Source organism: Aricia agestis, chromosome 4, assembly GCF_905147365.1.
Source record: "Aricia agestis chromosome 4, ilAriAges1.1, whole genome shotgun sequence".
In the NCBI taxonomy this organism is placed as follows: domain Eukaryota; kingdom Metazoa; phylum Arthropoda; class Insecta; order Lepidoptera; family Lycaenidae; genus Aricia; species Aricia agestis.
The window spans coordinates 21,912,633-21,940,398 of record NC_056409.1 but is presented as its reverse complement, the minus strand read 5'-3'; the positions used below and the strand labels follow the sequence as shown (position 1 = coordinate 21,940,398).

The following is a 27,766-nucleotide window of genomic DNA, read 5'->3' as shown; positions in this document are numbered from 1 at the left end:
TTTGCTTTGTGTTGTTCGGTTCCTAAATGTAGTTTAAATATAAAATAAAGCTTTATTTTACAATATAATGTGTTACAATGGCCTCAGTAAAAGTAGCTGTGAGGGTTCGCCCGTTCAATCAAAGGTAAAACATTTGTAACTGCTGAATAGAATTTACCCATCGACCAATTTTGGACGTGATAACAGATGTGTTAATTTTAAATGAATAAGGATCTCGTAGTAAATAATACTCAAAAATCCACCTAAATACTTAGTTTAATATGTTTCGAACATTCTCTACATTGATCAAATTCAATAATCGAAATGCGTAACTACTTTTTTGAAAGTACAAAAAAAGCATGATGTCACGAAGAGTGGTAATGACTTTCACGGTTGGATTGTATTTAGTGCATGAACCGTACTCCATCATTTCATTAAAATGAAAGTCTCCCAAAAAACTAAACTTTTCGACCCACTTACAGTTCTTACGAATACTTTATTGTTGTATGAAATTCTCTCAATCATTTTCGAATCTTAATGTTTTTGAACTAAATGTATCGCTTACCAAAAACATAAGGAACCTATGTGTACTGCAAGTTTAATACTTTATATCCAGTATAATTATTTCTATATTATTATTATATTCAGTATAACGGGTGGAACTGGAGAACAATTTCACACTTATAGATGGCACCCAAATTTCCATTGTTTACATTAATTGATGTTTGTAAATGAAATACTTACCTTAACCCAACATGCCCCATAAGCTCACCGGTGAGCGAGACACAATAAAATAACAATAGATTACCAAGAATCCACGATCGAAGGATTAATGCAAAATAATATTTCTCCTTACTACTTCTAGACTCATAAGACTTTTTAGAAATAATAAAAATATTATGTTGTCTTTTAAAATAGTTTGCAGTAAACAATCACACTCATAAAGTACTCAGGTAGAAGTTCTATGTAGAGGTCACTATTGGTTCTTCTTCTTTTTCATAATACAAGTTTTTTTGCTAAAACCATATCTAAAGAATGTCCTCGCAATATAGGAATTAGTTTGATACTGTTCATAGGTGTAAAAAGACTATTTCTGACATTTTAAATTTATTTCAGAGAAAAGGACATGAATGCAAAGCTTATAGTGCAGATGGACGGGAAGAAAACCAGACTTCTCACTGTAAAAGTAAGTTAAATACTTCAATATTGTTATGAGGGAACAATATAATTAAACACCAGTAGAGTAGCTACCGCCGTATATGCGGTATCAATTATACGAGGCCCCCGGGCCACAGGGGGGGCGGGGGGTCTCCAACATGAGCAAAATTATTATAACTCACCATTTCTTAAAGTTAAAAAAGGCAACCATACCTTAGGGCCCCTTTTTTTTATATGAGGCCCCACCAACGCATACTATGCTTCTGATAAAGACATTTACCGTTCTAGGAATTATTTTAATTCTTATTAGAAGTGTCTAAGTAAACTATGCTAAACTATATATTTGATTTTCCTACAATATTAAGTGAAATAGCATAGTAAATACTTTAAAACCTCTATTATTTAACAGAATAGCAAAGAACAAAATGATGGGACTCGGGAGAAGTACAAGGACTTCACTTTTGACTACTCTTACTGGTCTTACGACCACAACGACCCGCACTATGCCTCACAGGAGCAGGTGAGTTCTTCTTTACGTAATTACTATGTTAATTTACTATTTACTACAAAAAGAATGAATCAAGACCTGCAAATCGTCAAGAAGAGAGTGTATTCCCTCTCAAAAGGCCGGCAATTACACACCTGCAGCTCTTCTGATGTTGAATGTCCATGGGCGATGGTAGTTGCTTTCCATCAAGTTACCGATTTGCTCGTTTGTTCCCTTATTTTAGTAGCTTTCAGTAACCTCAGTGACTAGGCAAAATAAAATATGAGCATTATTTCACGTAAATTTTCTGTAAGATCATGATATTGATCTGGTCAAGCTGGAGTCTGGACTATTTGTGCTGGAGCATTGCTGTTGTACATTTAAAGTCTGCCAAAATTATGGCCCTCCTTTATCTCTGTCATTACCTGCAGTTGCATGCATGGGAACACATGAAAAGTATGACCAATGTTAATTAGGCGTATTACACCTACGACCATGGCTCAAATGATTTAATTATTTTCAACGGATACTGCTAAGCTGTGAATACATCAAAGTCTAAAAACCTTTAGGTAAAAATCAACCAACTTATTGTGTTAAATAAATGAGAATAGAGAGGCTCCCATTACGTTGCGCAAAAACGTGATGTTATATTTTCGAATGCGAATAAAAGAGACGTGTAGCATTAGATCAATGGACGAATATCCCTCCTGCGACCGGACTATAGCATTTATATTATAGCATATTAGCATTGCTTCTGTTTACGTTTAGAATTGGATGAGCAGTATTAATCCAGTCACAAACAGCACGACTGCACGACTGCGACATCGTTAAACTACGTTTATTGCATCGCAAATCGTACGATGTCGTGCATTTAATCAGCGATTAACTGATCGTTGGCCGGTATCTTGTTTCATCGAATTATGGCTAATCACCGTGACGACTAGACAAGACAAGTCGGTAGGATCGAGCCTAGACATAGATCGGGTTTCCGCTATCGCATAAAGCTTCTTAGCTCTTTGTCAAAGAATTGTTGAATGAAGTCATTTCAGGACGAGATATCTTAGCCAATTCAATCAAAATCAGCCAATTATTTTCGGAGCCTATTTGATGCAATTAATCAGTCAATTAAGTTCTATGCGTCAACTCTACGTGCGTGATAAAAGTTGTATTCTTGTTTGATTTGACGCCGATTAAGGGGTTAAAAACCTTTACTTTCTGACCTTTATGTTTTAGAAACGCATTGATTTTTGTACCCGTTAGTACCCGACACGTACAAAGTATACCTCACTAATTGTAAAGTCACTTTATGGAGTGTCTAACTACTAACTACAAAAGACACTCGCAATATATAGGTAATTGCAGGTAATTATTTTATGTAATAGCTATAATAACAAACAATGGTCTGTCACGCACGCTGAGCCTTAAATTATTTCGTTGTTCACGGCAGTTTACCGCCTAATATTGGAGCAAAATGGTCAACAGTGTAGTCAAAAGTTAAGGAGACGTGAATTTACTATTATTTACAAAATATAATATACTGAATATATAATTTTTAGAAAAAACATATAATGACCTTGCCAAAACTTTTTAATTTATGCTTGTTAGATTAGGTGCGTCGTGTGTAACCAGCTTTATTCAACAAAAGTCAAGGCCGACCGCCGTGCAAACCTTTCCCATAATTTTATTGTTCCGATTCCGCAGACACAAATTATGTAATTTACACGTCAGTGGTCATAGATACATAATATTTAGAACCAGTTGCAAAATTATTTATGCAACCAAAGGTTTTTCGCGACGCTTAAGGCGGGGATTAATCTCAAACAAAAACGATAACCTTGCACACAACCAAAGACCAAGCGTATACGCATCACAATAAGATTCATTTTAGCTTAGCATAAAACTATAGGTTCTCGGGCGGATCTTCTCTATTTTTCATGTTTTTTTTAAATATCTTTGGAAATAAATATTAAGGAACAAAATTGTTCGGTTAAAGAATTTTTAATATAGATTTACTAACAATTTATTCAAATAAAATGTACAATTATCCTAGTTAATACTTATATTTCGATGAAATAGAGTTTTTTCGGAGGTAAGTTTGTAAATTAATTACAGCCAAAGTATTACGTTTTATTAAAATGTTTATGGTTTAAGGTATTTTGAATATTGTGCTTTATATCTCACATTTTTAACACTTCGTTATTATATTGGAACTAGGTAAACCGGGAGTCACGGAATAACAAATTGGGGTTTATCCTCGCCTTAAGAGGATTCCATACCGCCGTTTTTCCATACAAACGCTGTCCCCTGTTTCCTCCCTGGATAATGCCGGTAGAGTTATGATTTTTTTTCTGAATATCTATGGCCACTATTAGCATGTCCCTATGTTTTCTTTTTTTTCATAATTTAATTATTAAAAAACCCAAAAAAATGGCCAGATTTTCCTCTGTGTTCAAACACCCAGAAAACAAAACTGGCTAGAATATACAAAAAAAATAAAACATAGGAACACAGCTCAAGCCTTGCTTTAATTCTTAATGAAAAAATTACTTAAATCGGTTACGTTTTGGAGAAGGAATCAGCGGACAACGAAACGAAGATTTCCTGTTCTTTTATTAGAACTTTTGTCGTTTTGTCTTTATCGCGCTCTGCGGTGGGAGACTTGAGATTGGTGAGACAGCAATACATTTTCAAATACCTATTTTCAATTTCTCTCGCCCCTGGTGTATCCTCTTAACAAATAACAATAACGGTATCTGGACTGGGCCAAAAGGGATATTTTGGCCTAATCTGTAATTTAAATTATTGCACTACGTTTCGTCAAAACCGATTTAATAGATTTCTAGAATCTATACCAAACCAATAAATAACCTGTATATTGATGCAGATAGATAAGTTGTAAAGTGATAGTATAATAAATAATAATATAGCAAAAACATGATGATGATTTAATCCAGTCTCAAACATTTTTCCCATGAAATGCAAACATTTGAGCTGAATGTTCTTTGTTAATTTTGGCGTGTCCTTGTCCTTAGACTCTGCCTTCGTATGTTCTTGACCTTGCTGCTACTCGACCTGCTGCTACTCGTTAAGGTTGCTGGTTACGTTACTAGATTTTCTATTTCATTGTAGAAGTTGTTTTAGCTAATATCCTTCGGGTATCCTTGAGGGTAAAAAAATAATATTTAGTGCTTGGTTATTGCTGTTACTTCGGTTTACAGTATTGACAGTCGTGGAAATATGGAATCGTTTCCTGTTCTTCGTCTTATCAGTTTAATGTGGGCTTCTGAATTCTGACTTCCGGAGACCAATTCTTACACATCCCTTTTTCAGGATACAGTGAGCTAATTTCAGTCAGCTTTAGAATCGATTCGAGATTCGACACAAATGAGAATGGGGATTGTCCATTTTTTTTTAATTTTGCTCATTACAAAAACATTTCGAGGAATAAGGTCAGTGATCGTTTTTCTGTATATAAACGAAAAAAATACCCATTAGTTACTTATATTTTTGAACAAATACGTTTAATCTTTGTTTGACCTTCAATGGCGTTAAATTAGCAATAAATTCGAGCAACATTACGTTTCGAACTTTTGGTAAGCTTCTCGTATCAGCTTTCACATAATGAGAACTTGCATTTGACGAAACAGCCATTATAAATAAGATTGAAAGGAAATTTAAAACATATGCAGAGGTCAATTGGCGGCCGATGATGACGTCAGAGCGAAACTTTAAAAATTTATTGAGAAAAAACTAGCCAATGAATTTCAAAATTATTTAATTTATATTCTTAAAATACCCTATTTTAACGAAAAAAAATATAAAAAGTACATGTGATTTTTTTTGGACAATGCCCATTGGGCTCCGCTGACGGAAATGAAGCAAGTCTCGACGTCGCGACCGGCATATCAATGTTATGCAAAACATTCTTCGAACTTGCGATAGGCTGATAATTAATAAGTACATTGATGGTCTTAATCTTTTATATTTTCGTGATTATTGGGATTTGGGACATCTATCTACTTGTCATTGAGCCTAGCAAGATACTGCATAATAAGTTACCTAATTTTAAAACTCCTAAAATCTAGAAGAGCATAGCTCCTTGTTTGACAATTGGGCAAAGCTTAATTAATTTTATCTAGTTCTCTCAATCGCTTCTGATTCGGAGGCATTTTAAATGACATGTATTTAGACTTATCAGCACAACATTACGATATACCCGTCAATCGTGATACGGCGACAATTAAAAGATTAGGTGTGACTCAACTTCAGTGGTGGACGGTGGTCCACATCAAATCAACATCACCTATTCGCCCACTAACTAGCGACAGTCAGACGTTCGTCATTTTATAACAGCTGAAAGTTTTCATCGACCCGCCCCGCCGTCGCACGGGTATAAAATATATACCCACTGATACACAATATAATCCTTCACGTGGTCTACTTCTTATCTGAGCCAATTAACATAAAAATTGCTCCAGTAGTTCGCGAGACAAGCCCTTTCAAATAATTTCCCCCGTTTTTTCCACATTCTCCTATTAGTCTTAGCGTGATAAAATATAGCCTATAGCCTTCCTCGATAAATGGGGTATCTAACACAGAAGAAACATCAAAATTCGTTGCGTACTTTTAAAGATTAAAGGGAACAAAAACGACTTTGTTTTAGAATATGTATAGATGACCCCCATAGAAGTAAGACCGGCCGGCAACTATACAGTTTTGGTAGCGTTTAACTTAGGCTTAGGAGGTATCCAGTTCTAAACGCCTGCTTTACCTTCGATAAACTATAAAGTTCAATTATTTTTATCTTATTTTCGTCGGAATAACTGTAGACATCTCGTCTCCCACTGCCAGACCTCCTCAAAGTCTAATATCTTTATAAAATGACGAAAGTCTGGGTGTCGCTAGTCTTCTCTAGCTCTTACTCTATATCAGTATTAAGTGCCCGGTCATCCAACACGTAGGGTTTTGTCCATAGACCTGTCACTGCTTGTCTTTTTCACTTGCAAAGCTAATTCTCGTTTCCACAGGTTACGCAAATTCTCTAACGAGGTTTTCCTTCTCCTCTATTCATAAGGAATTTAGGGGAAAAGTCATCTTTTTGAGTGATCGTAAATGAAAATATTTTTGTTCGTAAGTTTTGATATCTCGACAAGGCATTCCAGGCAATGTTACAGACAGACCCTCTACATTGCTACCTAATTATAAATCTGTGTTATTACTTATAGTGGAAAATATTATTTTACAATATGCATTCTCACTCGCAACCGGAAAAACCAGCTCAATCAATATCACCACATGTCACCTCTGTCGGCGCCAGCTACTGCTATCTGCTAGAACTAAAAGCGCTATGAATTATGATAACTTGATAAGTGCTTAGTGCTTAAAGATGTCTCAGTTCTAAATATAGAGCTTATACTGTCTACTATTGCTGTTAACTTATATTAGCTATAAAGTTATTTCAAACCCATACAAAAGTCGCCATTGTTGCCTATTCAATGGTACGGAACATTTAGTAAAAAAGTACTTGGCCTAATTTTTATTAAATTTGGTATTTGAATGTGTTATTTTGGGCTCTGTAAGGTAAAGTTCAAAACTTAATAACATTTAAATAACTTTTAATTTATTTCTGTAACATCTAATTTAAACATCTAAATGTAGACGGTAGATCTAACTGTAAAGCTAGCGGTTTAGATTTTGGTTCAATTAATAGGAGTAAGTATTAGCAGGTGGTTAAACGTTTTTGTTAAACCCAAAAGCTAAAGGAAAAGGTGACAGCGCGTGACAAAACCTTGTTAACAAAACCATTATACTTCTGTTTATAACGAGACGGTTCCGTGGTTTAGCTAATGGGGTAATCTTAATTAAAACATACAAGCTAAAAGTGCTACATCGAAACTAGGGTCTTGCTATGGGAAATGAAAAATGGCAAACTCTGTAGTAGGACTCTTCTGGAAGTATTTGAGAAGATTCTAGAGGAGTCTATAGAATCTATTCATGGCGGAAACTGAAAAGTGTCCCGAAAAGACGTCTCTACCATTTCAACTCGGTACCATGAGACTCCCGGGGCTTCCGGACGAGATCTGGTTTATGTTATATCTTTAAACGAGCAATTCTTGTATATATACCAAATGTACCAAAAATAAGTGATAATATTTTAGGGTGTGTACGTGTTCCATGTAGAGAGTTTACTGTGAAAGTAGCAGCTCTGAAAGACGAAAAAATCTTTCACTTTTGTATGGGCAAGGGCCCGAGCGTCACGAGTTTCCCCATGGTCTTTCAGCGCTGCTATTTTCACAGTGAACTCTCTACAAGGAACACGTACACACCCTAAAGTATTATCACTTGTTTTTGTTACACCCTGTTTATAATTGGAATCTCGGAATCGGCTCCAACGATTTTCATGAAATTTAGTATGTAGGGGGTTTCGGGGGCGATAAATCGATCTAGCTAGGAATCATTTTTAGAAAATGTCATTTTATTCGTGTTTTATCGAATACCTAGTAAAGCTCGGTCAAATAGCTTATTACTCGTATTGTTATTTGAATAGTTACAAAACGATCTATTCTTAAAATTTACTCCATCATGTTGATATCAGTAGATACGTAGCAAGTAGCAAGGTCGTGCTATTGTTACCGATGCGCGATGGCTGTAGGCCTCGCATCCGGTCTAGTGTGCATGGGTAGTGTCTATGTTTTAATGTGCCTAGGCATTCGCGTTAACTCGTGGTTTTATGTAGCTCAATCCATCATAGACTACGGAAAATATAAAATACGAGATGACACCTCACACCCGCAAGTCGCAACTCAACGCAGTTGCTCCCGAATCGCCTGAATTTTCCGCAACAACAAACTTCCTTTCCCATATCTCGAAGTATCATTATCACCATCTACCAAATTACATCTCAATCGGTTCAGCTGCTTAAGCTTGAGATTCGCGAAATAAAATTTGCGATTTTGTGCTAGGGCGGAAATTGTTGTTTTGTTGTGATGTTTACTTTTGCAACAGTTAAATAGGCTACTTACTGTAGTTGGCGCATTTATTTTAAGAACGGAGTTTGTCGTTGTCACTCTACCTCTCATTATAGTTTGTGCGTTTTAAGATGATATGGATGACACATTATAATTGACAATAGTAGGGAAGTTACCTAAGAAAATTAATCGATAATTTAAAAATATCGAATCGCTTCGTAAAGGAATTGCAATCGAAATTATCGATTTCGTACTGACGTTTCAGAGTGGCGCCGGCGATTTAAAATGGCCGCCCTTTTTATCGATTTGATTTCGATTCAACAGTGTCAATCTCTATTGGCACAAGTTCCATTTCATGCATCTGACATTTTTCAAATATTTTCGTAACAATAATTTTCACAGTTGAAAATTTATAATTTTATATTAATAAGTTAGTATTTATCAACTTTTCATTTTTATTCATTTACAATTGTAGGAAGCATTTGTTTTTGTAGATGGAATATAATTTATTACATTTTGATTTTTTTTGTTTTCTTGTAAAAAAACCCGTAGCAAGGAATATGAGAAGTGTCACCCATATCATCTTAAAACGCATAAACTATAATGTAGGTCACATTTGAACAAGTATTGATGGTTCCGCTAAATAGCACAACGGAAGTCTCAAACATAATATATGGCACTAAAAATAGAAGACAAGCGAACTCTTAAGTGTTAGTCTTACCCTTGGAATTCTTTCAACGCCCTGGGTCGGGATTTTAAACTCTCGAATTTGAATAAGAATGACATTCTTTTGAACGCGTGTGAGACTGGTTGCTACGGGGTGAGATAGCCTCTGATCCAATGATATTCTATGTTACTAACGTAACTAGATTGGAAGTTTACGGTAGCAACGCGTTGCCACTTCGAAGATGCCTGCAGGCATATCTCACATACCTAATGACATAACGAATATATGACTTGACATTGTCTTTTGAACAAAAAAGTGTTTACTCATTTCTGAGAATCTTTTGTAAGACATTGCTACTCTAGTATTTTAGAAACTCATTGCTCTGATCGAATCGACATTCAACTATTGAGAATCGGGCCCCGGGCATGTAGACCATAGCAGCAGCCAGCACTCATAGATTAACATGTCTATGGCAATTGGCAGGCCTACCATAAACTGCTGTGATGCTTGAGAGTTAATAACCGTGAAAAGAGCAAGAAAGCGTCAAAACTTTAAATGTACTTCAACAACATCATAACAATCTCGTGTTTATCTCTCAGTCTCGACGAAACGAGACGAGACGAGGTGATGCATGTAAGCATTTGTATTTCGTATTGCCTAAATTATGTATGAGCTGACTTTAATTGTCCTAGACGGAACTTTAACGACTTTAGGGACTAAAGTCGTTATGATTTTGGTAGGCGTCTTTGTAATGAGTAGGTTGTCCGTGCGTCATTGGAATAAGTCCGACAGTGGCCTTTATGTCGTCGGCATAAGGTCCTGTCAGAGGTACTATAAATCTGAATGATGGAACACCAGAGGCAGCGTATTAATAAGACGTCGATACCTTGAACTTATGTGAATCACGCTTTTCGCGAACGTTGAAAACCGTATGCGGCAATTTTTATCGCATTTTATATTTGCTAGGAGTATGTTTATCTGACAGACTGCGACTATTCGTGTTGTTTGTAGACAGACAATCAAGAAAAATCTGGGCACTATCATTTGAAATAATATTTTTGAATTGTATCTAATGCTGCTCTCATAGACTTAATATACTCGTATACTTATAGGTTTATGGCTGCTCTACATTTAGTGCAACAATTCCTTGCAATTGTTTAAACAATGTTTGTTTAAACAATATGGCACCGGGTTGCGCCCTGGCAACATGCATTTATATCATCAGGAGGGCAATTTGAAGAGGATCGCATAAAAAAATTGAGGTGGAATAGTTTCCGGTACTCATGCGCCGACTCGGGCAATAACGAATGATTAGGTACCACCAGGCACCATGATTGAATATATGTTTATAATATTATGTACGATCAACATTGACGAAGATTGATGAGCGATATTTATCTAAAACTCTATGATAATTAATAATATTATGTAGGTATTTAATCACTTGTAAAGTTGTATTAGTCCATCCAGGAGAAAACTGGAGAGACTGCACTACTACTAAAGAGATGCAGTGTAGACTCTACATGGTTCTAAATAGATATCCACCTTCTTTATCTGGCTCCATCTGCCTACTCATTTTACATTACGTATCGCGATAACCGCAGCTATTAACTTAGAATACCGCAGCGTATTTTGCAATATCGTGTTTCGCTATCGATTGTGGTGGCTGGTGACTCACCGATTTTGGCGAAACGACTTTGGAACTTCAACGACGCACGGTGACCCCCTGTCACCTTCTTTGTTGTATTAATTGCTATATCTTCATTATTTTCTATTGTCATAAACTTTTAGGACTATAATGATATAGAGTGCATTTTACTCAGAAAAGGTCTCTTAAGGTTTTTATGAAATAAAATTTAAATAAAAATAAAATATTAATTTAATTGAACTAATTTCAAAGCTTGTTAGTAGCAAAATAAGTATCAAATATCGCACAAAATGTATGTCATATAATATTAATATTATGAACATAATATCCTTTTCCGAACTTTCAGACGGGTTTCTCGTAAAATATTCATAATAACCTATGCTGTTTACATGTTGCTATCTTGTCGTTATGTTATTATTTATTTACAAGATAGAGATCGCTTCCGCTTGAAAATTGTTATCAATAAGATATTCTGTAGTGCTCTATTATTGTACGGTTACCCTGGGATCGCAATTTAGATGTGCTGCTGTTCGACCGCAGGTCAGGTGTATTCGCTCAAAGTGTAAACCAAATAATTCCCACACCTACTGAAATACTTTTTCATGAACTGCTTGCTCTATATTAAACTCTATGTTTAAACAGTTGGTAATGTATATTGTATACGTTATAGCATAGAGTAATACTGGTCTCTGGTTATAGGAAAAACGTTATAGAAAATATTAAAATATAATTGCTGATTTCTGGTTAACATACTTGTCTCATCCTAGACAATCCTAAAAAATGTACAACGTCTTGAAAATTGTAAATTTATAGACAGATGTTGAGAACAAAGTTTTGACTCTGTCGCCCCATGACAATGTCCCCCCCATTGCAGATTGTTGTCGGCCTGCGAGGAGCTGGTGTCATAAGAGCGGGTGAGAGCACCAACTGTGACTTTTGACGTTGTCACTGAATGCTATTCGAATGTTTTGGCTTTCCTTTCTTGTAGCTGTATTTATAACTCTTTTTTTTATCTCTATTTTATAAAGGCCATACATCATTAAGATTAAGCCGGCCTTAACAAAAATTTAACTAATTAATTTAGGCGACATGCATAACATTAACTCTTTATTTGTCTGTTGCAGGTATTCTCCGACCTGGGTCTGGACGTGATCGAGAGCGCGTTCTCGGGGTACAACGCGTGCGTGTTCGCGTACGGCCAGACCGGCAGTGGCAAGACATTCACCATGATGGGCTCGCCGGTACGTATAAACGAGGTGTAACTAAACTAAGTCATACAACTTTAGGGTGTGTATGTGTCTCTTTCATAGAGTTCACTGTGAAAGTAGCGGCGCAGCAAGAGCAATTTTTTGTAATTTGTATGGGCAAGCGCCCCAGCAATTTCCCATACAAAAGTAAAAAAAAGAAATTATGTGAACTCTATGTTAGAAACACATACGCCCACTAAAGTATTATCAGTTATCACTTAGTTTTGTTACGCCCTGTATAAGGGTCTCCGCTAGCTGAGGCACGAAGAAAGTCCAGTAAATATCTGTTTACTTCTATTATTTACTTACATAAAGTTCTATATGATGCTATACTAGGTATATCTCTGTCATTTAATATCTCATGATAAGCTAGCAGATATGAATACCAAAATATACAATGACCGTGGCATATGGTTTCGTCATTGCATAATGCATCGAGAATGTCAAATTTGTCACTGGGCTTATGATAATAAGCGCAATATAATGATATCAATATTATCAATATAATGGTATTATATCAGCGAGCAGCGTGGCGAACTTGACACTAATAATGTATTTGCGATGCTTTTATATGGATTTGATAACAATCTACTTTAATTATGATTTTATGAATATACTATAATATAATATCTAGAATGTATTGATAATAAGTTGTAATAAATGAGAGTAGGTCAATGTGATATTACAAGCAACATTCTTACACTCCCCAACTCCCCGACCCAAAATTCGTAGCATTAAAAAAAAACCGGTCAAGTGCGTGTCGGGCCACGCGCAATATAGGGTTCCGTTGTAACGCTAGTTTTTGATAATTTTTGTATGGGCAATGAATGTACATTTATAACGTGTTTTACACTACTAACAACATCATTTCAGTTACGTTCAAAGGAATTTGAACGAAAAGTTCCTTTAAATACTTCGCCGAAATTTTTTTTTAGTTGATCGACTATTACTCAAAATGAAGTCTTCTTAGCCGTGATAGTTTTCCTTTTAAATTGAGCATATTTTCTACTCCCGTAAATTTTTTCCCATTTCCAGAAGCAACCGTTTAGCTGGTAGAAGGGGGGGGGACACTGGAATAACGATTTTTTCCGCTTTGAAACTTCATATTTTGCAAATGGATGCCTAAATCGGAAAATGATCTAGGAATACTCATAATATTTTTTAAAAAACCTATCCAACGACACCCCACACGGTGGGGTGGACGCGAAAAAAAAATACCATCCTCGCTTGATGTGTAGGGGAGGTACCATAAAAATAAATATTTTTTTAAGATTTTATATACCATTTTGTCGGCATCATTAATATGTGCATTCATGCCGAATTACAGCTTTGTAGGTCCTATGGTCTCTGAGTAAAACCGCGAACAGACCGAAACTATAAGGGTTCCTTGTTGACTACGGAACCCTAAGAATCACAACTACGAGCCAAATCACGTATATATTTTTTATAATTAATAAATATGATTTGGCCCGTAGCATCTTTTGGCTTGCAGTACGTTGCGGCGTCGTATACCTAGTAAAAATCTCCATTGTCCGTTGGTGTGCAATGGTTATTTTTTCGTTGCGACGCTGCAACGCAGTGTTGTGGCTTAACCCTATGAAAACTAAATTAAATAAATTGCGTTAACCGTGTGAAAATTCAACACAAGGCTTTTTATGCTTTAATACAGTGAAAATAAAAATAAAAAACTCTGCCATTTCCAGGAGTCGCAGGGTCTGATCCCGCGCATCTGCCGTCAGTTGTTCTCGCGCGTGGCGGCGGGCAAGGAGGGCGGCGCCTCCTACCGCACCGAGGTCAGCTACCTCGAGATCTACAACGAGCGGGTCAAGGACCTGCTGGCGGCCGACGCGGGCCACAGCCTGCGAGTCCGCGAGCACCCGCAGCGCGGGCCTTACGTCCAGGACCTGTCCAAACACCTCGTGTCGGACTATGATGATATACAGGTACGACATGTCTATGGTTGATATAGACCGGTAGCGATTATCGAAGCAAAGCAATACATGTACTCCGAAATTCACGTATTTCTCCTTGTCGCTTTCACTTATGCATGAAAATACATATATTGCTGTCTCGTTTCAATAGGAGTTTAAAAAAAAGTTGTAAAATAGAAGATGGAGAGCTATATTTTGTAGTAAAAGGCGATAGGTTAATATACGAATTACTGTGTGGCGGTACCCACTATTCGCCTAATATTCCTGCATCGCGCTATCGAAGTTTTCTGAGCGCGTCGGTATAATATATAACAACTGAAATGTATCACGTGGGCTCCGGCATGACCGAGCATAACACCTCGCTCGGTCGGAAGAATGAAGACTTCCTTTAGCGTCACCACGCGTTATCCCCACATTACTGACCCTCGACAGAACACGCCTCCTTCATTATCATCACTCCCCGCCCCTCCTCCGCACCGCGCCAGCCTCATCGGGTACATCGTCCACTAGCCGCAATGTACCGCGGCTTGGGCGACTCCGCATCGGCATCATCGGGCTCATTCATTTTGCTCAAAATTTTTGTAGGTTATCTACAAAAAGCGCTACATCTCGTAAACTCAGAAGTAATAATCTTAAACTGGCTCCAAAACGTTTATAATTTGAAACTATATAATGTCAACGTTTGTTTAAAAGTACCATAGAGTTTGTATAAAAATTACCATATTTTTTCTGTGCAGGAGTGCATGCAACGCGGCAACCAGCAGCGCACCACGGCGTCAACGCAGATGAACGACGTGTCGTCCCGCTCGCACGCCATATTCACCGTCACCTTCGTGCAGGCCTCCTACCTGCCGCACAACAACCTGCCCAGTGAGACCGCCTCTAAGGTCCATCTTGTGGATCTCGCTGGCAGGTAAAAACTGCACATACACTGACTGCCTCTATGTCAATAACCGATTTTTTGTGTAGATTAACACAATACTCTTTTTGAACGAACACAAAGTCCTCAATGATGCCTACCGACGTTCGGCTACTAGCCAACGAGAGGAACCAAACTAGGAAAGGAAAAAATAAAATCTAACAGTAACTTTTATTATAAGTATCTTTACGAAATCAACAATTAAATGCTCCAAAAGACTTACAAAACTATCGTAATTTGTATCTGGAATCTTGTGTCTCACTCTTACTTTTCTCTCGCAGCGAGCGCGCGGACGCGACGGGCGCGACGGGCCAGCGGCTGGTGGAGGGCGCGCACATCAACAAGTCACTGGTTACGCTTGGCTCCGTCATCTCCGCGCTCGCCGAGGCCGCGCACACTGACAGTGAGTAATTACTTCTTGGGACATTAGAAGTTTGGCGTCTGAGGTTTAGAATACAGTTGCAAAAATGTTTGTAATTCCTATATCGGCATTTTTAAATGTTTTTAAATATTTAAACGTCAAAGTTAAATCATCACCATCCGCTAGGTGAAGTTGATATTAGGGCAGCAGTAACACATACACACACACACTCACTTTACACAAAATTTTCCCAGGTCGTAACTCAAAGTCGAAGAAGGTGTTTATTCCGTACCGTGACTCCGTGCTGACATGGCTGCTGAAAGACTCGCTCGGTGGCAATTCCAAGACCATCATGATTGCCGCGGTGAGTTGAAGAGATCACGTTAATAGTTGTTTAATGTTTAGAAGTGCGTGCGTGCGTGCGGCTGTGCGTATACGCTTGCATGTATTTGTGCGTACAAGGCGTGTATGTTTAACAATATAATAAACCTTGACTGTTTAGTGTTTATGTAAAAAGGTCTATCTTGATCGAAGTAATAATATAAGTCTCACAAAAATTGAGCTGTCAACTAATTAACTTTGATTAACGTTGATTGATTGAAATTGATAACCGTTTCATCGTAACTCTTACAAATGGGTATTAAATAGCTACCTTATGCGTGTGCAGATCTCGCCGGCGGACGTGAACTACGGCGAGACGCTGTCGACGCTGCGGTACGCGAACCGCGCCAAGAACATCATCAACAAGCCCACCGTCAACGAGGACCCTAACGTCAAGCTCATCCGCGAGCTGCGGCAGGAGATCGACAAGCTGCGCGCGCAGATCGATCACAATACGGTATGTACAGCATTGAATTATGCTCCTTATTAGGGGCACCCCAAACAAACAAACGGTGGTGGATAAACATCGACGAAGCCAACGTGTGTATGTAAATATGTACTGCTGTTAATGAGAGAATCGACTTTTTTTTTCGGATAACTTTTCCGTCTAATCTTCCCATATAAAAAGTAAAAGACTTTTTTTACATATTTTATTGTCAAAACAAGCCCATATTGTCCTTGTTTGCATGTATGAGTAATATAACTGACTTTATATCCAGGATCCCGTGCAAATGGAGCCGGCGATGCTGGCGACGCTGCAGCGGAAGGAGGCGCAGGAGAAGGTGCTGACGGAGCGGTGGACGGAGAAGTGGCGCGAGACGCAGCAGATCCTGCATGAGCAGAAGGCGCTGGGGCTGCGCAAGAGCGGGCTGGGCGTCGTGCTCGACTCCGACATGCCGCATCTCGTCGGCATCGACGACAACTTGTTGTCTACCGGCGTCACGCTGTATCATCTCAAGGTTGGTTCAAGACCGATATGAAGATGGAGATTTCAGTGTTTGTTAATGACTGAGATTGTAAGAAAAAAGCTTGACTTTTCAGACACATTCCAGACAAGGACAAAACTTTATAATGATGCTACATTATTAGGTTTTGTCCTTGTCTGGAATCCATTATGTAACTATTTTAATAGGAAGGGAGATTTAGTATAAATATATAAGAGAAGTAATTAATTGCGTATGCCATTTAAAAATTTGGTTTGCAAGAAATAACAGCTAATAAATCATTTTCTCAGCATACAAAGATTTTGTTAGCAATAATTGAAATCAGGCTGCAATTCGTGTTCTGTAAATAATCATGACAGTGATCAGCAATTTAAACACATAACTGGCAGCGAGTTTTGTTATGTATCTGCAAAATAAACAGTCACTCGGCAGAATAATTACTTGGTCGGCAAGATTATACATTCGGTCAGCAGAGAAAACATTTCAGTATTTCATTACTAATTTATTTATTTTATTAATTAATTAATACACACAGTATAGTATGTATTATTATTTAATATGTATTAGTATTTATAATATATATTATATACACTTATTATGACTATGCATATTATAGTATTAGTCGAATGTATGTATATTTTATTTTTTTATTTTATGAATATATTATATTATATTATATATTATGTATACTTTTGCACATCACCACTTTCCTGAATTCATCATCTCATAAAATTTGTTAAAGGGTTGCCTGGAAGAAATTGCTTTCAAGTAATAAGGCCGCCCTTGTGTACATGTCTCATTTATTGTTTCTGTTAATGTAAATTTTACTGAATATGTCTGTGCGCAATAAAGTATATTTGTTTGTTTGTTGTTTGTTAATAAAGACTTAACAGAAGGCCCACTTACCACGGATACCGAACCGGGGGTACGGGGGGGTGCAGCGCCCCCGAAAGGGGGGCTCCAAAACAAAAACAAACACAATCCAGAAAGTCCAAAAGTAGGTTAGGTTAGGTTAGAACTTAGACCACAACACAGTCATAAAACAAAAGGGGGGCTCGGGGGGCGCAGCCCCCCGCCAAAACAAAAAATAAATCCAGAAGTTTTTGCTTATTCTCTGAGTGCTTACCAAAATTTAATTAAGTATAGGCCACTCATTGCAGCTTTGATAAATACTCAGCTGTCAATAAAAAAATACTGCTGTTCAGAATGATATATATTGCAGACTGATTTATAAATATTTGCTGAACACAAGTTGCTGTCCAACTATCAATTTTAGCTTACCAATTACATATTTCTGCTCACAAATATTCCAATACTTTGCTAATAGTTTAAATAAAAATAAAAAATGTTTTATTTCTGAGTAGATTTTAAGAAAATGCTTTCAGAATGTTAATATTAGCTACGGTGCCTACCACCGGTTCGGGAACTATCCCGGCGAGAAGAACCGGCGTAAGAAACTCGCACGGGGCCCACTTTTTTTACCAAAAAAAAGTGAGGTAAAAAAATTAATCTTTTAAAATAAAAATAGCACCCAATATATAAGTATCCTATAAAGAAAAGAAAAGTTTATCAATGTGCTTAACCACAACATCAAGTCACGTTTGCTTAGGAAAAGTATATTCGTAGGAGGGCGAGACGGTGATCGGCAGCGCGGAGCTGTCCCCGGCGCCGGACATCGTGATAGCGGGCGCGGGCGTGCTGGCGCTGCACAGCCGCGTCACGCTGCGCGACGGCGAGGCCACCATCTGCCCGGCGCCCGGCGCGCAGTGCTGGCTCAACACCGTCCCGCTCGACCGGCCCGCTAAGCTCAGCCAGGGCTGCATCCTGCTGCTGGGCCGCACCAACATGTTCCGCTACAACGACCCCGCCGAGGCCGCCAAGCTGCGGCAGGAGGGTGCGCACGCCATGAACCTGTCGCGCCTGTCCCTGCTGTCTTGGTCCGCCACCGACCTCGCCGCCTCCACTGAGAACCTCAACGCTACGCTCTCGTTAGTACAGCTTTGTAATGTCATTGTTCCCCTCAGGAATAAAAAGATCCACATTGTTTAAAGAGATGTTTTATTCAGTAGACGTGTATAAAACCACGCTTCATATTGTGTCGTATAGCTTTATAGGTAATTGTTACTTTAATATGTTTATGTATACAGAGACCTGGAGAGCGAGATCCGGTGCGACCGTCTGTCGGCGCAGCGCGCGGAGCTGGAGCGCGAGCGGCAGCAGTTCGCGGCGCAGCAGGAGGAGCGGCAGCGGCGTTGGCGGGCCGAGCGCGAGCAGCTGCGGCAGGCCCAGCAGCAGTTGGACGAAGTGAGTTCTGTGCGGCTAAAGGATGCATTTTTGCATATAAAAATAATTCTATTTGGACCAGGGGCTGCCAGAGATAATTACTAAAATATTGTGCTAATCAAGAAAATACATGGCTAAACTCAAAAGAGATTAAAATATTAATTGAGCGCCATATTTATAGAGACGAGCGGAACCTATTAGCTATCAGCAACCTTTTTTTTTTTTTATAGCAACGATGGACAACGTTTGGAAAACGGAAATTCACAAAAAGTCTCACTGTACCGATATTAACAATAATTTATTTGACGTTTAGACAAACTCTATGTGTAGGAGCGAGCAGCTATGGAATCGGAGTACAGCGCGGCGTGCCGGCGGCTTGCGGGCGACTGGCGTGCGCTGGAGCGGGGCTGGGCGGTGCGACGCCGCGCGCTGCGGTCCCGACAGCGGGAGCTCAGCGCGCGCGCACGAGACCACAAACACCAAGCCGCCGACGTCGCCGCACAGGTACGACTCGCTACTTGTCTCTCTCATGCAAAGTAGAGCTATCTCTTTCATGCATCTTATCTAGATGCACTATGATAGAAATTGATTTACGGGTAGCTGACGGACTAACGTTATTTGGCTGGGCTATGTCAAATAAGCGTCGAAATCTGTCGGCTAGGCTTGATAAAACGAAATAAAATTGGTCCATCAACTGCCTATGAATTTTCTGATGATACATAAATCTCACACAATATGTTTGAAACTCTGCTGTTTCTTTCATACATCTCATCTAAATAAATAAATGTTGAAGTCACTCCAATAACCTATTGTAGCAGTGCAGTGATATCAATATTGTTTTTGTTGTTTTTTCTGATAACACTCGCGTTGCATTAAGTAATCAAAGCTTGCTGAGTCATAATCGTGTCGTTCACCCGCCCGCGCTACTAGTGTTTCTCGAACATAACTCGACATCGTGCAAAACTGGAAATATGTTGAGATTAATTTTGAATTAATTTCTATTTTATTACTCGTAAATAAGTGACATTTAAATTGGCTGTTTCAAAATGACCAAATATACCTTTGTTTACTTTTAAATCAAAATGTAACGAATAGTCTACACTCTACTAATGCCAATATTCAAAATGCTTAACCCAAGGAATCAGGATTGAACTATTTACTATTCTGTAACTATTTTTATTTCTTAACTGCCTTTCTAAATTACAATTTTAAATAATGTTGTATCGAGTTCGAGACGAGAAACACTAGTAATCGCTACCCACGTCGTAAAGTCACATATCGCGAAGTAAACAATGAGTAGTTTTTGTTTTGTCATAATCGTAACATCGCCCTACTTGCATCGCCTTCTAGCGTTTATGCAGTCCTCTGTGCCTTTTACTCGTCGAGGAAGTCGGAATTATATATGCGTTAATAATTAATGCAGTGAGTCGGCTTTGCTAATGTCAAAATGGCTTACTTGAGTTATAATTATAGCAAATAAGTTATTGTTAATTTACTTTAATATTAGTTTATGTGTCATTGGACATTTGCAATGATGATTAATTGTATTTAACGTGTATATAATTTCGTCGTCGATATTCATTATTATTTTGCTATACCCCTTCCCGTAGATTGAGAAAGAGGACGCTGTGGTAAGCGAGCTGCAAGCGCAGGTTGACGCCAAGAAGAAGGATTTGGAGGAGTTTATCGAGAAAAAAATAAGCGAACTCGTCGCCAGGGGGGGCGACTTGGAGGTTTGATATTATTTATTGGTTTGGGGGTACTCGGAAATTAATGAATAAGCGACGACTAATTCTGAATATAAGTTTCTGCTAAGCAATGTTATACCTTGTTCGCACATTTTAAGTTGGCGCGTTGCTATTTCGCAGCAGTTTTTTTGTTAATTCAAAACGCATGCAGAATAATTATGATTTTTACTATCACAGCTGTGTACAATTAAGTTATGCAAAATTTGTTAAGTCGTTGCCTGTTAACAAGTATTAAGTGTAGGTTTGTCTCACAGAGCTTCGAGGCGAGTCCGGACAGCCCGGCGTCGGAGACGTCGACGGAGTGCCTGATGCACCTGCTGCGGCAGTGCGAGCCTGTCGCCGCCGACGGCATCACGCAGACCGTCGAGAGACATGTCAGTTGACTTTTTATAATTACTATAAGTCGTGTTTTGTGTCATGAATCTTAAAAAAGAGGTGTGCACTGGTACAGAAAAAGTTTTAACGTCATAACATAACCTCACCGCTTTTAATGGGTATGGCATGCAAAATTGGGTCTGTTGTCGGATTTATTTAAAAAAAAATTTAAAAAATTTGTAGCTTATCGGTTTATGTCTACAGAAACGCGAGCTGGACGAGCTGTCTCGCGAGCTGTCGGGGCGCGTGGCGGCGGTAGCGGCGCGGCGCGTGAAGCTGGAGCGGCTGCACGCCGACCTCGCGCTGCTAGCGGCGCGGCAGCGAGGCTTGGCACGCGCGCTCGCCGTCTCCGGTACTAAAATTGTTGTAGTCATTAGTACGTTAAAAAATAATTTATGGAACAGGTAGTTTCCAAACAATGTTACCGTCTAATTGTGATCACCTAACAACCCGTCTGATCTAGCAATGACATAATGTACTATTTGAGAAGTTGATTCCTAGGCAGATGGCGGACCTAAGTAATTTGGTCGCGATAAGTCAAACCCATCCGACCGATCACAGCTAACATTGAACTGACATAAGCGGACCATATGACATAGGTCTGTCAACTGCCTAGGAATCAATTTCCTCGATGACAACCATGAGTGCGCAGGGTCCAAAGAGACTTGGATCAGTGTAGTGGCAAAATTTTTCGGTGACAAAAACAGCGACACACACTTTCACATTAATAATAATATTTATTGATTAAAACATTTCCAGAGTGCGAGAGCGAGGTGCCGTCGTCGGAGGGCATGAAGCGCAGCAAGTCGGAGCTGGTGCTGCGGCGCCGCGACCCCGCGCCCCGCCCCCCGCCCTCGGACACGCTCTCCGCTGACGAGCGCGACCACTACCGTGCTAAGCGGCTCAGGTAAACATGTGTAATTTAAATTGTAACCCTCTTGCTAATAAACATAATACTTACGTAGCGTGTTTCAAGGTCCGTTATGTATGTCTGTCAATTTCTGTGAATTTTCCAATATGCCAGATAAATTAAGCAGAACTTGTATAATGACACTCATCCATGCGAGACCTAGAGGCGAAAAATCTAGCCTAGTGTAATTTTTAAAACAAAACCTGTTATTTTTACATAAAAATATATTGTGATCACAGCCTCAGCCTGAGCCTGGAGCCGCTGCCGCTGGCGGGCTCGGAGCTGCAGAGCCCCGACACGTTCCACACGGCATCGTCGTCCCCGCGCCAGCCGCTCTCTCCCGAGGAGGCCCCCACCGAGGCCCCAAGCGAGGGCCCCACCGAGGCCCCGTCGCTACGCGGGGCCCAGTCCGAGTCGTCGCTACCCACGCCCTCCACCACGGAGGCGTCGGCGCTGCCCAGCGACCCCGCCCCTGACTTCCGCCTGGGGCCGGCCGATGATAGCGACGAGCTGTCCAGCACGGAGGATTACAATAGGGTTAGTAATAGCGAATATGTATATTATGCAATAACTTTGACATTATGTAAGCATATGAAGTCATCATCGTATAAAATAAACAAACCCTGAAGTCAAGATGCATTAATAAATTTCGAACGTAAATTAGAGATTGAAAGTCAAAAATGTATGAGATTAGCGCTCACTTGTTTTTAATCCTTCAATTTGTTTTCCAACTTCAACTGTCAACATTTATCATAATTTGACTAAACGCCCACATTTTTCGTTAAAGAAAATTAACTATATTCTGGACATTATATCATAACTACCCGGAGCAAAAACATTTATCATAGACTTATTTTAATTCCAGAATCGCGTGGTGGAAGGCCAATCTTCGTCGTCAGTTGAGCGGTCGCCGGAGGAGCGTCCGCGCGCGCGCTACCGGCGGCGGCTGGAGGCGCGCGGGCGGCGGCCGGCCACGGAGGCCGAGGCGCTGCGGGCAATGCAGCGGCTGTGCACCCGCATCGCCGCACAGAAGACTACCGTCATACAGAGCCTGGAGAACGACTGTTCGAAGGAGGAGCTTAATCGTCAGATTGCGGTCAGTGTTACTTGTTAGGTCTGCAATTAAAGTATTTCATTGTTGTTTATTTACTACGCAATAGTGTCGGAATAAAAAAAGCCATGGCTGTTTGCACACCGATGCCGTGAACAGTGAAATAGTGATAGAACGGGATGCAAGTGAATGCGCAATGTTATGTTGCAGTTGCTTTGTCAGACAGTAGACCTGTCAGCTACCTTTCCGTAGTTCACAACGTCGTGCATGTGTACAAAACAGCCTTAAGCAATGTGGCAGATATGGCTGAAGTTTCGAAAGCAATGTAACAAGGTTTTGAATATTGCAGGTCTTGCAAGAGCTTCAAAAGAAGTACGTGCGTCTAGAGATGGCGCTTCAGTACTCGTTGTTCGAGCGCGAGCGCGCGCGCGCCGTGCCGCCCATACAGGAGACGCCGTCGCTCACGCCCAGCGAGACCGACCCCCCGCCTGCTAATGGACACGCAGAACCGCTGCGACTGGGGTAGGCAGAAAATGTTATAATATCTTTAGTATGGTTGCACAACGACGCCGTGAACCGTAAAATGCGAGATTTATTTATATAAATAAATCTCGCGAACCTATGCAATTATATGCAGTAACGCACACGACGCGCAGCGCAGACGTGTGCGATACTGCATATTTCTATTTCCACGGACTAAAAAGTGCGTCACGGATAGTCTGTCGTCTGCGCTGCGCCTTATAGAAAAAAAAATCTTGTCCTCCCAGGAACAACCAGAACGAGGTGGAGGCGTCGGACAACATGTCGACGTCAGCAGACGAGCTGCCCACGTGGTCGGACCCGCTGCGCGCCGTGGGCCCGCCCCGTGTCGACACCGCGCACGCACACACGCACGACGATGACGTCACAGAAATACCGCCCACCATATCGGTAAGATTTTGACTTTAGTTGTAGTTAAGTCAAAGTTAGAACATATATATTGTACTATTTAGCTTCCTGTTTCCTTCATACTCACATTCAAACTAATTGGTGAGGCTATTGACAATGGTTTAGAAGCCGCAGCGGTATTCTTGGATATGAGTAAGTAAGTAAGAAATTAGATAAATACGGTATTAGAGGAAATGCTAATGACTGGTTTAAATCCTACTTACAAAATAGAACACAATGCACAGAAATAACTAGTATATCCAAAAACAGAGTAAAAAAATATAATTCACAATTCAAGTTGAATACCAGCGGAGTTCCTCAGGGCAGAATACTCGGTCCTATCCTGTTTTTATTGTATATTAAGGACATGCCTCAATCAACAAACCATGACTGTATTATGTTCGCTGATGACACGACATAAATAATTAAATGCAAAAAAGGACAATTGAATCATGATATTAAAATTGAATTAAATAATATAATAAATTGGCTAAATAAGAATAATTTGAGAATAAATTTACATAAGACAAAAATTATTAAATTTAATAAAAAAATAATGAAATGATTTAGAACCTATAAAATGCGTGACAAAAACAAACTTCCTAGGATTTACAATTGACAATGAAATGAAGTGGAAAGACCATGTTGACTATGTGAGTAATAAATTGAACCGATTTATTTTCGCATTCAGAAGAATTAGGAATATAGCTTCTGTTAATACTGCTCTAATGGCATACCATGGTTATGTAGCGTCTATACTAAGATATGGGTTATTGTTATGGGGAAACTCATCAGATGTCTCAAAGGCATTTATTGTTCAAAAAAAGTGTATAAGGTCTATAGCTGGGGCTGGCTACTTAGAACATTGTAAACCTTTATTTAAAGACTTGAAAATACTGCCCCTACCATGCCAGTATATATTTGAGATTTGTCTTTTTGTTAGAAAATACCAACATCTATTTCCAACTAATCAAGAAATGCAGAAACAAGGATCAAGGTACAAGCATTAATTTGGGTACCTAAGCAAAATCTAGAAATTTATCGCAGAAATGCATTTATCATGTCAATAAATATATATAATAAGCTCCCAAATAACATAAAAAGTATAACAATGTATAATAAATTTAAAAGTAATTTGTTTTCCTGGCTTTTGGATAAATGTTTTTATTCAAATAAAGAATATCTCGAACACAGACAAAATGAAAAATGGTTGTGATTATGTTAAAAATTGTACCATCTCTTGACATCTAATTAACCTTAGATTTAATTTTATTTTATGTACTTATTTGTAAATTTGACCGAATCGACTGACATAATATTATTATAACTTAATCTGACTTAATTGACATTTTATGTATTTTGAGTATTAATGAGTTCTTATTTGCATTGTTAATTTTAAGACTTTATATGAATTGACTTGTTTATTAATAAGATATTTGACTTAATTTATAAATTCGATATTATAGAAATGATATAGCACTAGCATGATTTAGCATAATTGTAAACATAATTTTAATTTACTTACTACAATAATTATGAAACACTAATGTTCATTTAATGTTTGCACGTCGAGAAAATCGACCAAAATATGTGATCTACACTTTATAACTGTACCACCTTTTTGTACCATATTTTTGCAAATAAACTATTATTATTATTATTCGAAATAAAATGTTATTATTTCAGAACTATCCAGTCGATGGTCTCTATCATCCAATCAATTTTGGTAAGTAATAAAAGCCCAAATAATATTTAATTTTAGCAGTAATAAGTTTTTATTATTATTTTTTCGTTGTTACTTAATTTATGTTTAAAAAAATTTAGCTGTAAGCCGCCCAAGTGAAATAAATATATTTAAGGTTACCTTATTGTTTCTTTTTCTTATTTATTTATGTACAGCGGATGTAGTATGCGTGCCGGGGTGGGTGACGCGGGGCGCGGGCGCGCGCACGCACCACGAGTACGAGGTGCGCGTGCGCGTCGGCCGCGTGGCGTGGCAGCTGCTGCGCCGATACCGCCGATTCCGAGACCTCTACCTCGGCGCGCGTGCGATATACGGTGACAAGGTAAGGTATAGTTAGTGAAACAAAGTAGCTGAAATATTTTAAGTTTTATTCTTCCAAAGTGATAATGCGCATAGAAATTTTCGAAATTTTACGTCAATGGTCGTATTTCCCGAGCGACGGTAGACGATATTGCATTTTCTTTTTGCATTGCGTTTAAGATACATGTATTAGTCAAAGTTCGTCGTGATATTCCTGTAGCTTTTATAATACGGTCATTCATGCGCAATATTAATTTGGGAGTACTGTACTATAGTTACGACTACATTCTGTTTTTAGCAATAGTCGTATTTATTCGTATTCATTTGGCAGATCATGCCAACAACTTCTAATATTTGTTAAGTTGTTCGCGACAGACGCGTTCATGGTTGGCTTATGGTTAACTTTAGTTTACAGGTTATGGGTTATTTATTTTATATCTAAGTTCTAAACCGCGAGACGACGCACAAGATTTACAATATTTCTACTCGTATGAGGTGCTCTATCATATGCCACAAGAAAGAAACTACACCACACTTTACCTCAGGTGGCGGCGATACCGTTTCCCGGTCGCGCGCTGTGGTCGTCGGAGGCGCTGGCTCGCGCGCGCCGCCCGCAGCTGGAGCAGTTCCTGGTGCGGCTGCTGAGCACGTGCGCCGCCGACGCGCGCTGCCCGCTGCACGCCGACCCGCTCACACGCGACTCACTCGTCGCCTTCTCGCCCTTCTTCCGCAAGGTACGGCATGAACATCAGTTACCCAGGAAGAACCATTAAAGCGAGAGGCTCAGCGAGATACGATGACCTGAAGCTCTCAGCGGCGCAGGCGTGATACTTGTTATCATTTGTTTTACCGAAAGAGCTAGCCAATAGGTAAAAATACAGCCAGCCAATAGGTAAAAATACAGCCGTAATTTGCAAGACAGATTGCTATGATGGATATTTTCTAATTTCTTTGATTGTCGACATCCCTTGGTCCTTCGTCGTTCGTGGATATAAAGTGGTCTAAACCCGTCATTTATAACATAAATCGAGCGTATAATGTGTGCGTTGTGCAGGGCGTGTTCGAGAGCGGCAAGTGCGGCACGGGATGATACCGCGCGGAGGTGGTGCGGGCGGCGCTGGGGCGCGAGGCGGCGCGGCTGGCGCGGGCGCTGCTGCTGCTGCTGGCCGCGCTCGCCCGCTTCGCCGCGCTGCTGCTGCTGCTAGCGCTGCTCACCCTGCGCCGCCGCCGGTAGCACGCGACGACACGACACGACTAGGTGCAATACTGGCCTCGGCCCTCGGGTGCAATATGCCGAGCGAAGGTAGGATCAAGGATACGTTTTGTTGATTCGAAACTTATGCAATCCGTCGAGCATAATATTATAACCATGCGGAAAACAAAATTCGCTGAGACAATGCGTCAGTAACTGCGCTCTGATTGGCCGATGTTACGACTACGCGTCCATTGATGCGGTACTGTATGTAACAAAAATATCAGTGACGATCAGTGAATTTGAGATAAAACATTATGGCTCCCATTACGTGCTCGATGCTATAATCCTACGAAGTAGGAAACACAGTATCCTACATCCCTATGGACCTTTGACCCCACTATAGTGTCCTCGGCGTGTCAGTGGCGTAACCCTCTGGTGCCTTTTACTCTTAGACAATCTGCCGGTCCTCGATGTAGCGTGGTGCTCTACCGACTCGATCCTCGCGGCACTAAAAGAGATTTGTTAATATATTACTCAACTTTA

General features: G+C 39.6%; 1 protein-coding gene across 2 annotated transcripts; it reads left to right on the top strand.

Moving 5' to 3' along the window:
* Window positions 1-27,178, top strand: LOC121726636 (kinesin-like protein Klp98A). 2 transcript variants are annotated; one of them, XM_042114076.1, is made up of 25 exons: window positions 1-124; window positions 1,096-1,165; window positions 1,547-1,657; window positions 12,032-12,148; window positions 13,858-14,097; window positions 14,823-14,998; window positions 15,286-15,407; window positions 15,620-15,729; window positions 16,033-16,203; window positions 16,466-16,705; window positions 18,317-18,678; window positions 18,838-18,994; window positions 19,304-19,477; window positions 20,584-20,706; window positions 20,976-21,095; window positions 21,301-21,448; window positions 21,856-22,003; window positions 22,246-22,543; window positions 22,872-23,102; window positions 23,407-23,579; window positions 23,825-23,987; window positions 25,671-25,710; window positions 25,884-26,050; window positions 26,574-26,762; window positions 27,083-27,178. In XM_042114076.1, exons 1-25 carry the CDS (start codon window positions 78-80, stop codon window positions 27,116-27,118), a joined length of 3,933 nt encoding a protein of 1,310 aa, XP_041970010.1. In that variant the 5' UTR covers window positions 1-77; the 3' UTR covers window positions 27,119-27,178. The 2 variants fall into 2 exon arrangements, with proteins under 2 accessions (XP_041970010.1, XP_041970011.1); XM_042114077.1 differs by lacking the exon at window positions 20,584-20,706.
* The last annotated feature ends 588 nt before the right edge of the window (window positions 27,179-27,766 follow it).

Coding starts and splice junctions, on each gene's coding strand:
- LOC121726636 (XM_042114076.1), top strand. CDS start 78: ATGGCCTCAGTAAAAGTAGCTGTGAGGGTTCGCCCGTTCAATCAAAG. Junction 16,706..18,316: donor TCACGCTGTATCATCTCAAG/GTTGGTTCAAGA, acceptor GTATATTCGTAG/GAGGGCGAGACGGTGATCGG. Junction 22,544..22,871: donor GCACGGAGGATTACAATAGG/GTTAGTAATAGC, acceptor TTTTAATTCCAG/AATCGCGTGGTGGAAGGCCA.